Here is a 13845-nt window from a genome sequence, read left to right as displayed (position 1 = left end):
TCGGGCCGCTTTTCTTCAACTGCATTGTTTAATTTCGTTAGTTGTTCAATGTAGACATCAGAATTGATCGTTCGGTTGGGTGGTAAGAGTTCAAAGTAGACAATTCCTTTGTAATCCCACCAAACTGATAACAAAACCTTCTTTTGATGAATATCAGCTTTTGATGTTGTTTGAGTTGGTTCACCCGGCCTGCTCCACGATCTTTTCCGCTTGATATTGTTGTAAACAACCCATTTTTCATCGCCAGTTATCAGTCGTTTTAAAAATGGATCATTTTCATTACGTTTCTTTAGCAAATCGCAGCTGCTAATGCGTTGCGTTAACTGTGATTCTTTCAGTTCGTGAGGAACCCATGTATCGAGTTTTTGAACATAGCCAAGTTGTTTTAAGTGATTTTCAATGCATGTATGTGATACATGAAGCTTCTCTGCAATCTCACGTGTTGTACTGTGACAGTCCGAATTGATTATTGCTTTGATTAGGGCGTCATCAACTTCAACTGGACGACCAGAGCGTTTTTCATCTTTGAGTGAAAAATCACCAGAACGAAATTTGGCAAACCAATTTTGACACTGCCGTTCTTTTAAGGCTTCGTCACCATAAACAGCACATAACTTTTTATGAGCTTGCGATGCGTTTTTCCCTTTGCGGAAATAAAAAAGCAAAATATGACGAAAATGTTCCTTTTGATTTTCCATTTTTCAATGAACGCCAAACAAAAACTACAAAACAGATCAAAAAACTTTTTTTACTGATTAACATCTGAATAGCCAACTATCAAATAACAAAATGTGTTTCACATTTGTACTACGTCTGCAAACCTAAAAATTCAACTGAAGCCATATATGTGTGAAATCCGCAATTACTTAGTTGCCGACCCAATATATTCCCTTGGGACCATTGACTAAAATTAAAGCCTTTAACCAAGAAAAATCCCTTACTTTCCTCCCAAGGGAGTATTTTTCATCTGCAAGGAATTTCTGTTTTCCCTGAGTCATCATTTTTTATTTCCTGGGTCATTTCAAGCTTGTATGGACTGATGATAGTCAAGATGGAATTTGCCTCTTAGAGAATCAACTCTAGGAACAATTCATGTGATCCCTTAATTTTTATCACTAACCAGTGACTTTCTAATTGTGAGATAATTTTCCAAAGATTTACCAAGGAAGAAACTATAACTGTATTATGCCTAGGACTTTTGAGCTTGAGTCTTCAAGAATAAATTATTTGTATATAGATATTATTTATGTACTTTATAGCTGCAAATTGAAATGTAAAATAATTTTAGACCTGTATAGTTTTCTGCTATTTTTTATATTAAATAAATTGAATATATTCATTTCTGGATGTATAAAGCATTTGGTGCAGATTAAAATGTTAACTGAAGAACAAATATATAAGTACAATTATATGAGGCACGTAGAATAGAGACAGAGCAGAAGAAAGATTACAAGGGGTGAGGGAATTGGGAAAATGGGAGTTATTGTTTCATGGGTACAGTGTTTGGTGGGAGGATGAAAAAGTTTTAGATGTAGATAGTGGTGATGGATACACAGCATTGTGAATGTATTTAATGCCACTGAACTGTACACTTAGAGATGGTTAAAATGTTAAATATTATATATATTATATGTCTATTTTGTTTAACTTGTAAAATGACACACACACACACACACACACACACATTCTCTAATAAACAATCAGTTTTTTAACATTATAAAGTATTTTCCTTCTTAGAAGTTAGTGAAAAAAGTTTACTTTCAAACATGGAGCACTTGTCTAAATATATTATAAACATCTTATCCATAGGCTTCAATTGAGTTTGTCTCACTCCCCTAATTTGTTACAGACTGTTGGGTTCAGTGGGGAACCAAAGGTAGATTAATTTTGTCTTGGGGATATTTTTGATCTTTAAGAATTTTATCTGGCCTTTTACTCAAGGTAACTTAATTTGAGTGTATGTGAAACTCTTCTTTATTATGCTCAAAATATTTCCTGTTGAGCTTATTTATTTGCTATTAAATTTAAGACTTTTTATATTGTTTCATTGTGGGAAAGGTGACATGCAGGACTAGAGAGTAGTTCTCCGATGCAGAAGGTAGCCTGGAAGTGAAATTCTGAAGTTAATGTGCTTTCGGATAGATTTCCTCACCACATTTGCAGTGTAGGCCTTGGGGAATTTGTAAATCCTCTAATTGTAAAATTTCATTGAGCTACAATTTAACGAGCATTTTCCCCCCTGAAGGCAGATAAGAAGTAGCTATATGCTTCTGTGACTGTTTCCATGCAGTTGTTACTAAATCACATTAGCATGTCAGAGGAGAAACTAAAAATGTTAGTCACTATCCATTTGTGACTAAAAAACAAAAAAAGGAAAGAAAAGAAAACTCCATAAAGAATTACAAACACAAAATTGTTTTCTGAATGTGAAAATATAAATCTATCTCAAATTAATGGTCAGCTGCCTATATAGGAGTGAAACATTAAAGATAGTCATTTTAAAATAACCTCAGGACAAGGAAACTGGTGTCACCCCTGTCTTTGAACATCATTGTGAAAGTGCAGACAGGTGGGAACTAAACAAGTCTATATATTGGAAAGGAATAGGGATGACATCATTGTCTGCCCTAAAAATCTAGGTGAGTCAACTGCACCTTGGAGAGTGAGTAGGAGTTTATTTACAATTGGATATTGATTTAATTTATAAAATTACATGTTTTTACTTACATATGAACAATAAACTTATAAAACATAATGGCAATAAGATTACATTAATAATATAAAAAGCAATAATGTAGTGCCTCACATATACAGTAGGCATGCAGATATTTTTTAATGAATAAAAATTAATAATAATAATGAATTAATAATAAATTAATGAATAAAATATTAGCACCCATATTTATAAGCTTTAGAAGTCTTTAATAAATAGAAGAACATATAGTATTCTTAGGTAGAAATATTAAGATGTCATTTCTCCACTAATTATAAATACAGTCTAATCCCAATGAAAAATGTCAGGATTTTGTGTGGGGGTTGGGGAGGATAAATAAATGTATTAAATACATATCCATGACTATTTTTTAAAAAAAATATAATAGGCCAGGGGGACACTGAGATTGCGAAGAGAGCAGACTTGATGTAGAGCACGTGTCAGTGCGATGGTGTGGAAGGACCAGGGACTTGGCGGTTGCTGAGTCAGTTCTCGGTACGGGGATCTAACATCCATTTGAGTGCCTTCTGTTTGCTTGGCCTGAGCATACATTCATGAGCAAGACAACCTGCTCACCCTCCGGCTCTTACAGAAGTGAGAGGAAGCATGAGGGTGGCAGGGTGCTGGGGGCGTCCTAGGATGGGGCACTGACTTCCTCTTTGCTCTCACCTGACCACAAAGGCTAGCACTTCAAGAGCCATGTTCCAAAAGAAGGTGACAACAGCCTTCTCAGATGCACTGACTGGTAAATTGAATCCCAGAGGATGAGTAAATAGAATTGGCTGACCACATGTAAGGGGCAGGGATGGAACAGTAGGAACGATGAGCATTGTTGGAAGAATTGCAAACCCAAGTGGCTGGTAGAGAGCACAGGAGGGCGAATGGCGGGAGATGGTGAGCAGGTGCCAAATCACGGGGACCTGGAGCCCACACTACGAATCAACCTCTGTTTAAAGGGAGCAGGAAGCCATTCCAGGGTTTTAGGCAGCCGATGACTTGAATCTAACACTGATGTGAGTCAGTGGTGTAGCAGAAGGATTAACTTGCTTTTCTGTTTGTAGCCCACAGCTCATTGCATACAGGAGTTCCTCACCCTTCTGGCTGTGTGCCACACTGTTGTTCCCGAAAAGGATGGAGACAACATCATCTATCAGGCCTCCTCCCCAGGTGAGACCTCTTGTCCCATATGCCCTGCTATCCCCTTCTCTGGAGCCTTGGGTGTTTGCGTTTCTTGTGGGAGATGTGATGGTATATCCCACCCCATAAAGACCCCACTATTTGCCTGTGGCCTCACACAGATTACGGGCTAAAGCTGTAAGTGTTAAAACTAAAGAAAACTGGTGCTGGGTTCTACTGACTACAGTCACACTTTGATGGCAGGAGGAGGCCCCAGGCCATCTTGCATTTCCTAGCACAGTGGTCGGCAAACTCATTAGTCAACAGAGCCAAATATCAACCGAACAATGATTGAAATTTCTTTTTAGAGCCAAATTTTTTAAACTTAAACTATATAGATAGGTACATTGTTATTAACTTAATTAGGGTACTCCTAAGCTGGCCTTTGCTGAAAACTCAAGGGGCCAAAGAGCTGCATGTGGCTTGCAAGCCGCAGTTTTCTGACCACTGTCCTAGCAGAAGTCATTAAACTAGACAGAGCTGCACATAAGGCCAGGCTTCTTTAACTGGTGTGGGTTTTGCTAATTTGAAAAATAGTACTTGCTAAGCAGAATTCTGGCATTACCAGCGCTTAGTCAATGTTTCATCCACTCTTGATTGACAGATGAAGCTGCTTTGGTGAAAGGAGCTAAGAAACTGGGCTTCGTGTTCACAGGAAGGACACCGTACTCAGTCATCATAGAAGCCGTGAGTGACATGGGCACCTCTCCACCTTGTAGATCACTTGCTTTTTTGAAGACTATATATTTTATATAGCATGTCTATTGTAAATATGGTAGCTAAATGTCTATTATTTTTTCTGTGAGAAAGTAGGCCCGTAGAAAAACCGAAAATGATATGTAATTTTATTAGTTCATTAATATTGTTTTTGCATTTGCAACAGCTTTTCTCTCTTAATGATGCTTCTTGACAAGTCAATACATAGATGTGGAATTATTTGTAGTAAAGCATTTAGGAGGCCTGCTCTCGGTTGAGTAATAGTTGGGAAACTGCTGCAGGGCCCACTTGCTTTGAGAGCAGCTTCTGCAGGCTGTCCCCGTGGCCGCGTGCCCGGCCGTTCTTGCACAAGGAGGCTCTTGCTCTATTGCTTCAGTCTCCTTGGCTGGGAGAGAAAGGAATTGGCACTGAAGATCCTTTTTATATACAGGAGTTTTTATTTTCCCTTCAGCCCAGGGGTTGATTAATTTTACTTATATTTTCTTACTTTCCCTCTCAAGAAGCCTGAGGGGAAAATTTGGTAGTAGGAACAAATTTAAATCAAGAATAAGATCACACAGGGATTTGTGAGAATGGCCAACAGGGGAAGTTGAAGGTTAGGACTGGTGAGGCACTGGTGTTTGCCATGGTGGCCAGTTGGTGAGGCTGCCTGTTACTCCAGTCTGGGTTGATGAGGGCCTAGAGAGAGCCTGCTTCCTCTCTCCTCTGTCTTTCTCTGCCCCTCAATTTGGGGGTCACTCATTGATTGTTACGGTTTTTGGGTTTATTCATCCTTAAGCCCCTAGACCTCTTTAATGCATTTGAAATTCACTTCTAACTTATATAATAACTTGATATTGTTCATGACTTAGCAGTACTCCCCTTTTTCTTTACTTATATTTAAAACCTATAAAATATTATAACTTATAAAAGTGCCCATTTCTTGACATGGTTTAAGCAGACAGTCAGTTATATTTTAGGATGCAAAGAGAAGGGGTGGGGAGTTGTGGATGAGGCAATAATGATTATTCAATGCTACCTTGTGTCAATCATGCACTTGGTAATTTGCATGTTACTTCATTTTTTTCCTCTCCAATCTAGGGGACAGGTACTATCACCATTTATAAGGAAGTCACATACTTAGTAGAGAAACAACTCAAACTCATATCTATTGAACTCCAAAGCACACATTCTTTTCACTGTGTTGTATTGAAGAAATAGAGACAAAATTTGATCAAAAAGCTTGAAAATGGCACGTACATAATCTGGAATATTCTGAGGAGAAATTGAGAGCATTGAGGTTCCAACTTTGAAGAACCTGAAGAAAGGATATTTGATTAATTGTCCTAAAATCTGATAATGATTTATATTTCCTTGTTTTTAAATCTAAATTCTAAGAAAATTTTAATTATAAAACTTTTTCTAAATTTAGGATATAGGCATTTGGCAGATAAACCTAACCAGAGCTGACATGGGGCTATTTATGGTCTTTATGAATCTCAGTGTGAATACCAGGTAGTCATATATTTTGCTGAACAAAATTGATGTGTGGTGTTATAGAGGGTTGCCCTGGGGATGCTATAGTGTATACACATGGTTCTATAAAATGTCTTAAATTCAGAATTCAGAAGTGTAACTGGCTGGAAAGTTGTCTTTTTATTTTCATGTCTTATAAGTAGCTATACAGCCTAACTAGAGAAAAATTAGAAGCTTTTACCAGAAGGGGGAGCTATGACACCACCAGACTGACTTGTAGGAAACCAGTACTGTTGGAAAGCTTTTGCAGGGGAATAGAAGAATGAAATGGAGAGGGAGAAAGAGCGAGATGAAGGAGAGAGGTATATGTGGAGAGGTTATGGAGAGACAGTTGTTTTGAGATTTGAATACTCTGCATCTCAGTTAAGAGCCCGTTTTTCTTTCTTTAGATGGGGCAGGAACAGACATTTGGAATCCTTAATGTCCTGGAATTTTCTAGGTATGTTTCTCTTTCATGCATTTGAAATAAAATACATATACATATACATATACATATACATATACATATACATATACATATACATATACATATACATGTGAGTGTGTGTGTAATAACTTCATCAGAGTGTTTGCATGATGGTATAGTTAATATAGCACTTAAGTATTAAATATAGTAAATATATCTCTATAAACCCTCTTTTTTCTGGAATTTGTGATTCATTAGAGAAAACAAAGTAGGTAAATTTTCTTACTTTCAAATGAAATGTTGTGCTTCCATATCCTTCTTTTTCTTTAGATTTTGAGAACCTGGTGTTCTCGCATCAGGATCCACAGACATGCCTGCATAGTTTGGAGTATATGATGAGGGCATTATTTACATTGGTTTTCCCAGGTCATTTGAGTACCCCCATACAGGAACTAGGGAACAGACAAAGAAGAATAGATAAGATGAATTCATCCCACTACAGACTTGATCTGAGCAGGGCAACTCTCCGTATTCGGACTTAGTCTTCCCAGTGTAGTCTATTCAATTTCGATCTGGGAATACTTGTTGGATTGCTTGTTTCCCTAGATCATTCATAGTTCATTATAAAAGTATCTTAATGTTTTGTTTTCCCCTTCTCAACATTGAACTGTTCATACTAGAGCAAGTTTCTGTTGTTACCTCCAAAGCATCTTTTATTATTATTGAAATTAGGTGGATTTTTCAACAACCTTTGTTAAATGATTCACGAGTTGTTTGCTCTGTCTGCTTTTTAAGCTATTTGAAAAAGATCAATTTTTACCCTCTTTCAGGAAATGCTTCCCAGCCCTAGTCTTTAGTTTTAGGATTGCAAACTTGAATCCTTAGGATTGAGTATTCAATGGGAGAGAAGGTAGTTGATAATAGTAGTAGTTCACATAGAGGGTTGGGGACAGGTTCATGTGTGGCAGTGAGGGGCAAACTAACCATCTCTCTAAAACAAAAACAAAACAAAACAAAAATTAAAAAAATAAATAAACATCTCTCTAGATGTAAACATCTCCGGATGTTTTGTGCCCCATCTCTTGTCGATGTCCTGGAAACTGTGCTGTTATGTGGCTCCATTAACTGGGGGCAGCAGTTATTGTAGGGATGAGGAGGAGGAAAGGGAGTTAGATAAAAATAGGTAAATATGGATGAAGATATGAGAATTTATTAAAAAATATTGGTGAATAAGAGGGAAGAAAAATCATTTCTGGTTATAGTTGTGGTTCTATTTCATTTTAGTTGACTCATCTTTTTCTAGATACCACTTAATCACTTCTTTGAAGTAATTGGTGGCAACCTTGCTTTATACAGAAACTGAAATTTGGGGTGAATGATTGCTTAGAGCACCTGGCTACAGGTAGCTCAGAGAGAATTCAAATCCAGATCAGAGAGTGTGCTGTGGGTTAGGAGGCAGGGATTTACACAAAGCTGGAGAGATACTGTCCCCGAGTCTCGGGAGCTTACAGTCCATTGGAAACTATCTATTCAAAGGCCAAAGAGGTGGGGGATCAAGGGCCCACTGTAGTTGGGACATAGTTCAGGAGGATGAAATGTTGTCTCTCAGACATGGAACTGAGGGGCTAAAGAAGGAGAACGGTGAGGCTTCTGGTGAGCTGGGAGCCTGGTGTGTGAGAGGGTTAGTGGGAGATCAGGGGAGGCTGCAGAGTTGGCTGGAGATCAGCAGGAAGAGGAATCCGTAGGCAATGGGGAGCCATTGAGGCTTCCTGAGTGAGGAAGTGTCCACGGTGGAGTGGGGAAAGGAGTGCTAGATAGTACTTAGTGCTCACTTAGGGGTGTTCTATGAATTAGTGATTTCTTTCTACTCCAGTTAAAAGATACAATGAGGAACTTCTGAGTTAGGTGGATTTATAGTGAAGGTTCTCCATTTTGCTCTTACTGGGCAGGTTACTTAATATTTTTGAACTGCAAGATAAAGAAAAATAGTTTTACAGAGTATTGTCAGAAGTGAATTAGATGTCCATAGTAGATGCTCAAATTCTCTGTTTCTGTGTCTTTGACTATAAATAGCTACACTGGAGAATTTATTATGGCAGGGAAAGGAATATCTTTATGTCCATTATATGTAAATAAAAAGAATAGGAGATATATAATTAAAATCTGACTTGGAGGAAAAAGATAGGGGAAAATGGAGCTTGGTCATTTTGGGGCTTGCCAGATCACTTTTTGACTTGTCTGGCGTTTAATCATAGGACAAAGATCCTATAAAACAGACCAATGAGAACTTTCTTTTCCTTTTTTATATCTACAGCAACAGAAAGAGAATGTCTGTAATTGTTCGAACTCCTTCAGGACAACTCCGGCTCTATTGTAAAGGGGCTGTAAGTACTGACTAGTCCTGCACAGCAGGGCATTCTTGCAGCCCTGCTGTTAATCTGTGGCTTTTCCCAAAGGCTGTCCTCCTCATTCGGGGTCATTTGCCCAAGGGTGAAAGGTTCTTTCAGGTGGGCCATCAGGTTGACTTTGCAGTAGAAGCCCATTGACGATAATGGTGATTCAAGCCACGGTGGCAAGGATGGCCAGTGAAAAGCTAGCCTATATTCAACAGCTGGCTTCAGAAACAGTATCTTGCTGTGTCAGGGAAAATACTGGGAGTATGAATTCTGATTCTAGTTTACCATTATTGTGTGGTAACTTTGGGAAGATAAAGTAATTTGTGATAATCCTTATATATACAGGGTGGGGCAAAGTAGGCTTATAGTTGTGAGTGTGGGAACCCCAGTTAATAAAGCTGTTGTAATCATGACCTACTTGTCTTTTTCCATACAATTAACTGTAAACCTGCCTTTGCCCCACCCTGTATGATTAGATATATGAAGATTGTATATATATGTCTACTTAAAATAGCAGTTCTCAATTTTTGTGATTTATTTTTTTTATTCATCACAGAGGGTTATGTGGCCATATTTTTACTGCCCCCCTGTGGTCAGTTTTCTAGGCCAGGCTTTTTGTTCTGACTGCCTCCCAGTAATCACATCTAAATGTATTATCTTTAAGGAAAGATGCTACTGTATATGAGCCTGACTTGCAAAACTATATCTTATTAAGTTATGGTCCTATGTGTTGAAAGAAAGAATTATTAAGCTCATTTTATGAGTCTGTGTCAAGAATATGAATTGAAAAATTTTACTAACCTTTATCAATTGTGGGAAGAAGCATTTTCTTGTTTCAGGACACTTAGCTAGAGCTTTTAAAAAATGAGTCATGCATGGGAATTCTAAAAGTATTTTATCTGGACTCATTAAAGAATTCTGTTTATAGTAACTGAAATCAAGATTATGTTTTCACATGATAGGTTTTTTAAGTATTTTATTTGTTTGCTTATTTGCCATTGTGTTCTAAGTACCACAGCAAGTATTATAGATAGGGCAATGGGGGTGCCACAGAGGAAGGTTGTAACTAAACAGTATAAATATGGAAATGCTACAGTGCAGTTTTTATAGAATTTAATTTTCTTCAACCTGTCTCTCCAAACCAAACTACATTTCTTTAGAATAGAACTGTGTCCTAAAACTGTACAGTTTATAGCATATTAGATGGATCATCTGAGTTGTCCAGTCCTTCAGCCCTGTTTGTCAGTCACGGAAATTGTCAGAGGGTGATGTGTTTCTCAGCTGAAAGGGGTTCTATGCTCCATGGGCAGTGCTCTCCTGGTTAGGAGGAGCTTCTGCAGTGTCAGGAAGCAAGAGTACTTGAACAATTTAGGACATGCCTTTATCTTCTCACTTCTGCACAAAGGTGTTATAAACTTTGGTGTGAGTTGTGCAAATTTGAGGGAATGCAGCACCATTGTGTCTTGGATGGTTCTGCTGACATTGATGGTCTTCCCAACATGTTTATTTTTATTTTTTTTAAAAAACTTTTATTATTATACTATAAGCCTATTGCATGAAGATTTGTGCAAGAATAGGCCTTCCTTTCCCTGGCTTCGCTCCCAGACGTCTGAGAGCCTAAGTCTTCGGTCTTGGCCCAAGCTCCGGTCCTGTAGCTCCTTCTATACCCCGCTCTCCCCCTCATAGCAGGCGTCCTGCCTTGCCCAGGCCGCTCTACACCTTTGTATACAAATTAACCTGCCATCTTTGTTGGGTTAATATTCATGCTCACGCCTGATTGGCTGGTGGGCGTTACGGAGGTACAGTCAATTTGCATATTTCTCTTTTATTAGCGTATATTTTAAATTTTAGTTTTCAATTATAGCTGATACTCAGTCTTATTTATATTAGTAGTGGTTAGAGAGTTCTATAATTTACGAAGTGATCCCCAGATCACTCAAGTACCCACTACTTGCCCACTCAATATTCTCATGAGAATAAAATAAACACCATTGAAACAAAGCTGTGTTCAGAATGCTAACCAAAGGTTTACTTATGGATTGCCAGTCACACTATTTCCTTATTTTTATAGGACAATGTAATTTTTAGTAGACTTTCAAAAGATTCAAAATACATGGATGAAACTTTATGCCATCTGGAATATTTTGCCACAGAAGGTAAGTGAAATTTGGAAATGCTATTTTTAACCACTTAAGTCATACTTTCAAGGGTCTATGACTGGTGCCTTGATAAGCAGTCATGTTCTGAATAGACATGTTATGGTTGGACATGGCTGGCTTTAGGGGAGTATACATTTCTAATCCCTGTGCCCATCCCCCACATTCTGTGCCCTTGGCAGTGAGAAGATGTGTGGCAAGGTCCATATTCAGTTACCTACATATGTCCCTGCTGACTCCAACCAGCAGTGCAGAGGGAAAAGGCAGGCCAAAACTGTCTGTATAATCAGCTTGTAGTTATGGTTCCCTTTCTTGGAAAACTCACGTTATTTTCCTGTCCCTCTCTTGTGGTCCTTATGAAACTGGCTTACCAGCGTGAGGAGTACAGAGGAAGCTAATGACTTCAGGAAATAATTCATTGGACGCACAGAGGAACAGGAAAAGAGTTCTCTGAAAGGCTTTAAACAGCATTGATGTCAGGGTTTCCTGCAAGGGAATGTGATGAAAGCTGGAGCCTTGCTGAAGTGCTGACTGTTGCTTTTTCTTCATGTGTCCCTATGGCTGCATACACACATGCACACACACACACACACACACACACAAACACACACAAACACACACACACACACAAGGCTGCTTGAAAGTCTGGATCTTTCACAGGATAGCACACTGGGTTTTTATTGATGTCTTGAAATGTACCTCCTGCCTCCTCTAATTGCTGATACCTGCTACTGCACATATAAAGATGGATCCTGTATAACTCTCGTACTTCTCTACTGTGGGAATTCACTCTCACAGCTTCTCACGTACTCTCAAATCTATAGAAAAGGTGGTTTATATTAAAATACAGTAGAGTTGTTTTTAAATTCTCTTTTTAGATGTGTGCAAATTGAATTAGTGACTTAAACAGCAGCAGGTTTTTTTTTAAAAAAAGTTTTTGGGCATGCTGGTATGAAATGGAGCCACATGAGATTAGCTAGGAGAGAAGTTACCCTGCTTGCCCTCCCACTAGTGGTATCATCAGGATATACTGTGGCTGTTTTGCAGGTTTGCGGACTCTCTGTTTGGCATATGCTGACCTCTCTGAGAGTGATTATGAGGAGTGGCTGAAAGTCTATCAAGAAGCCAGCACTATATTGAAAGACAGAGCTCAGCAACTGGAGAAGTGTTATGAGATCATTGAGAAGGTAATTGCACATGATAAAGTCCTTACTGCCCAATGAGGGGCTTACCCTCCTGTTGAACAAAGTCTGGGAGCAGGAATATTTTTGCTGTAGAGTGATGTTCTATTTTCTGGTATGTCAACCACTAGCTTTTAGCCATTTCTTACCTTGTTTTAAGAAACACTTAGTTTTTTATGGACTGTCTGAGGTGTAGCCGCCCTCAGCTAAGCATTAGTGATTTCTTAAGAAGTTTCAGGTCAATGATTTTCTAGGTCTGCCCAAGATTAGGCTTAGCAAGATGATCCCATCCTATTGAGTTAACAATGAGAATTCATAGGCTGGTAGGACACTGTACATACTGTGAATTCTCACACCTATGTATTCTAATAATGTAAAGTTTTGACATTTTTACTCCCTGTTGCATACTTTGATTTTTGTTATTGTTGTCTTCTTCATTTTATCCCAAGACCTTAGGTATCTTTCTATACATTGGATTCCATCTGTTAAAGGAAAAAAATTCAATTGAGTAAATTTGAAGATCTTATTGGCTTTACTAAACAATTGGTAGCATCCCATCTAGCAATGAGAAGGGTGGTCTGAAGGTTTTTATAGGTTCTGACGGTGTGTCTGGGGAGTTATTAGTAAAAGAAAAGAAAGGACTATTTTTAGGCTGAGTTATCTTTTGTTGGGAAGAGGTAGGTAGGGGTTTTATTATGCAGATTACCTCACTAGTATTTTCCAGGAAATTCCAGCCTGATTGGTTTAAAATTTCATTGCAGGGAGAGGCTGAAAATGCAATTAGGTTAGTTATTAAATGTTGGTTTAGTGGCATAGCTTAATGATAGTGACTCCACTTTGGCCTGTAGTTTTTCATTTGTTTAATTGCTTTTGTTTTTCTCTCACCTCAAATCTGGTAGCTTGATTTCAACTTCTGTTTCATATTAGCAACCATTGGTCCATCCATTTTTCAGTTTTTTATAACTCTGAAGTCATTACTTGATTGCCTTTTTCATCCCTTTCTATGTGTGTGTGTGTTGTTTATTTCCACTTTGCTATTTTATACTCAGTTTTTGAGTTTTATATTCACTTGTTTGTCATTTTATTGGATTTTGGGTGGGAGTAAAACTGAATTCAACTTGCCCTGCTTTACTTTCGGAGTCAGAAAAAAGTGATTAAGAAGGTGATCTGCACCTGCAATATCAGGCATATATGGTGCATGCTCGAGAAATAGTTGGCTTTTCTCATCAGTTGAATTAGTTTCTTTTCAATGAATTCATTTTTCTCATGTTTTAACTCTAACACTAGAGGCCGGAGCACGAATTCATGCATGGGTGGGGTCCCTAGGCCTGGCTAATGATCACCGGGCCGGGCACGAAAGGAATGGATGCCAGACGTCAACATGGTTCCCTGCCTCACTCCAACTGCTTCCCTAACCACCATGCCACCACCGCGGTGGGCAGGCGGTGGGCCAGTTGGGGCCTGCTGGCCTGGGGGGCAGGGCACAGGAGGTTAGCTGCCGGCCCTGAGGAGAGAGCTGGCCCTTGGCCCCCCTGGGAAAGGGGCTGTATTTACCACCATCCACCCCTAGATTCCCATCCCAGCT

General features: G+C 38.7%; 1 protein-coding gene across 4 annotated transcripts in view; it reads left to right on the top strand.

The window, feature by feature from the left end:
• The window catches only part of ATP8A2 (ATPase phospholipid transporting 8A2), a 563643-nt gene that overhangs the window by 141432 nt on the left and 408366 nt on the right, over positions 1 to 13845 (top strand). For all 4 annotated transcript variants that reach the window (XM_084878763.1, XM_084878761.1, XM_084878762.1 and 1 more), the window contains exons 17-22: positions 3775 to 3880; positions 4494 to 4576; positions 6511 to 6560; positions 8842 to 8911; positions 10995 to 11079; positions 12127 to 12266. In XM_084878763.1, coding sequence (XP_084734889.1) covers positions 3775 to 3880; positions 4494 to 4576; positions 6511 to 6560; positions 8842 to 8911; positions 10995 to 11079; positions 12127 to 12266 — 534 coding nt within the window. The remainder of the gene's footprint in view (positions 1 to 3774; positions 3881 to 4493; positions 4577 to 6510; positions 6561 to 8841; positions 8912 to 10994; positions 11080 to 12126; positions 12267 to 13845) is intronic.

Source organism: Pipistrellus hanaki, assembly GCF_964339955.1.
Source record: "Pipistrellus hanaki genome assembly, chromosome: 3".
Classification (NCBI taxonomy): Eukaryota; Metazoa; Chordata; class Mammalia; order Chiroptera; family Vespertilionidae; genus Pipistrellus; species Pipistrellus hanaki.
Note: the sequence above shows the minus strand (reverse complement) of the source record. Positions and strands in the feature narration are given on the sequence as shown.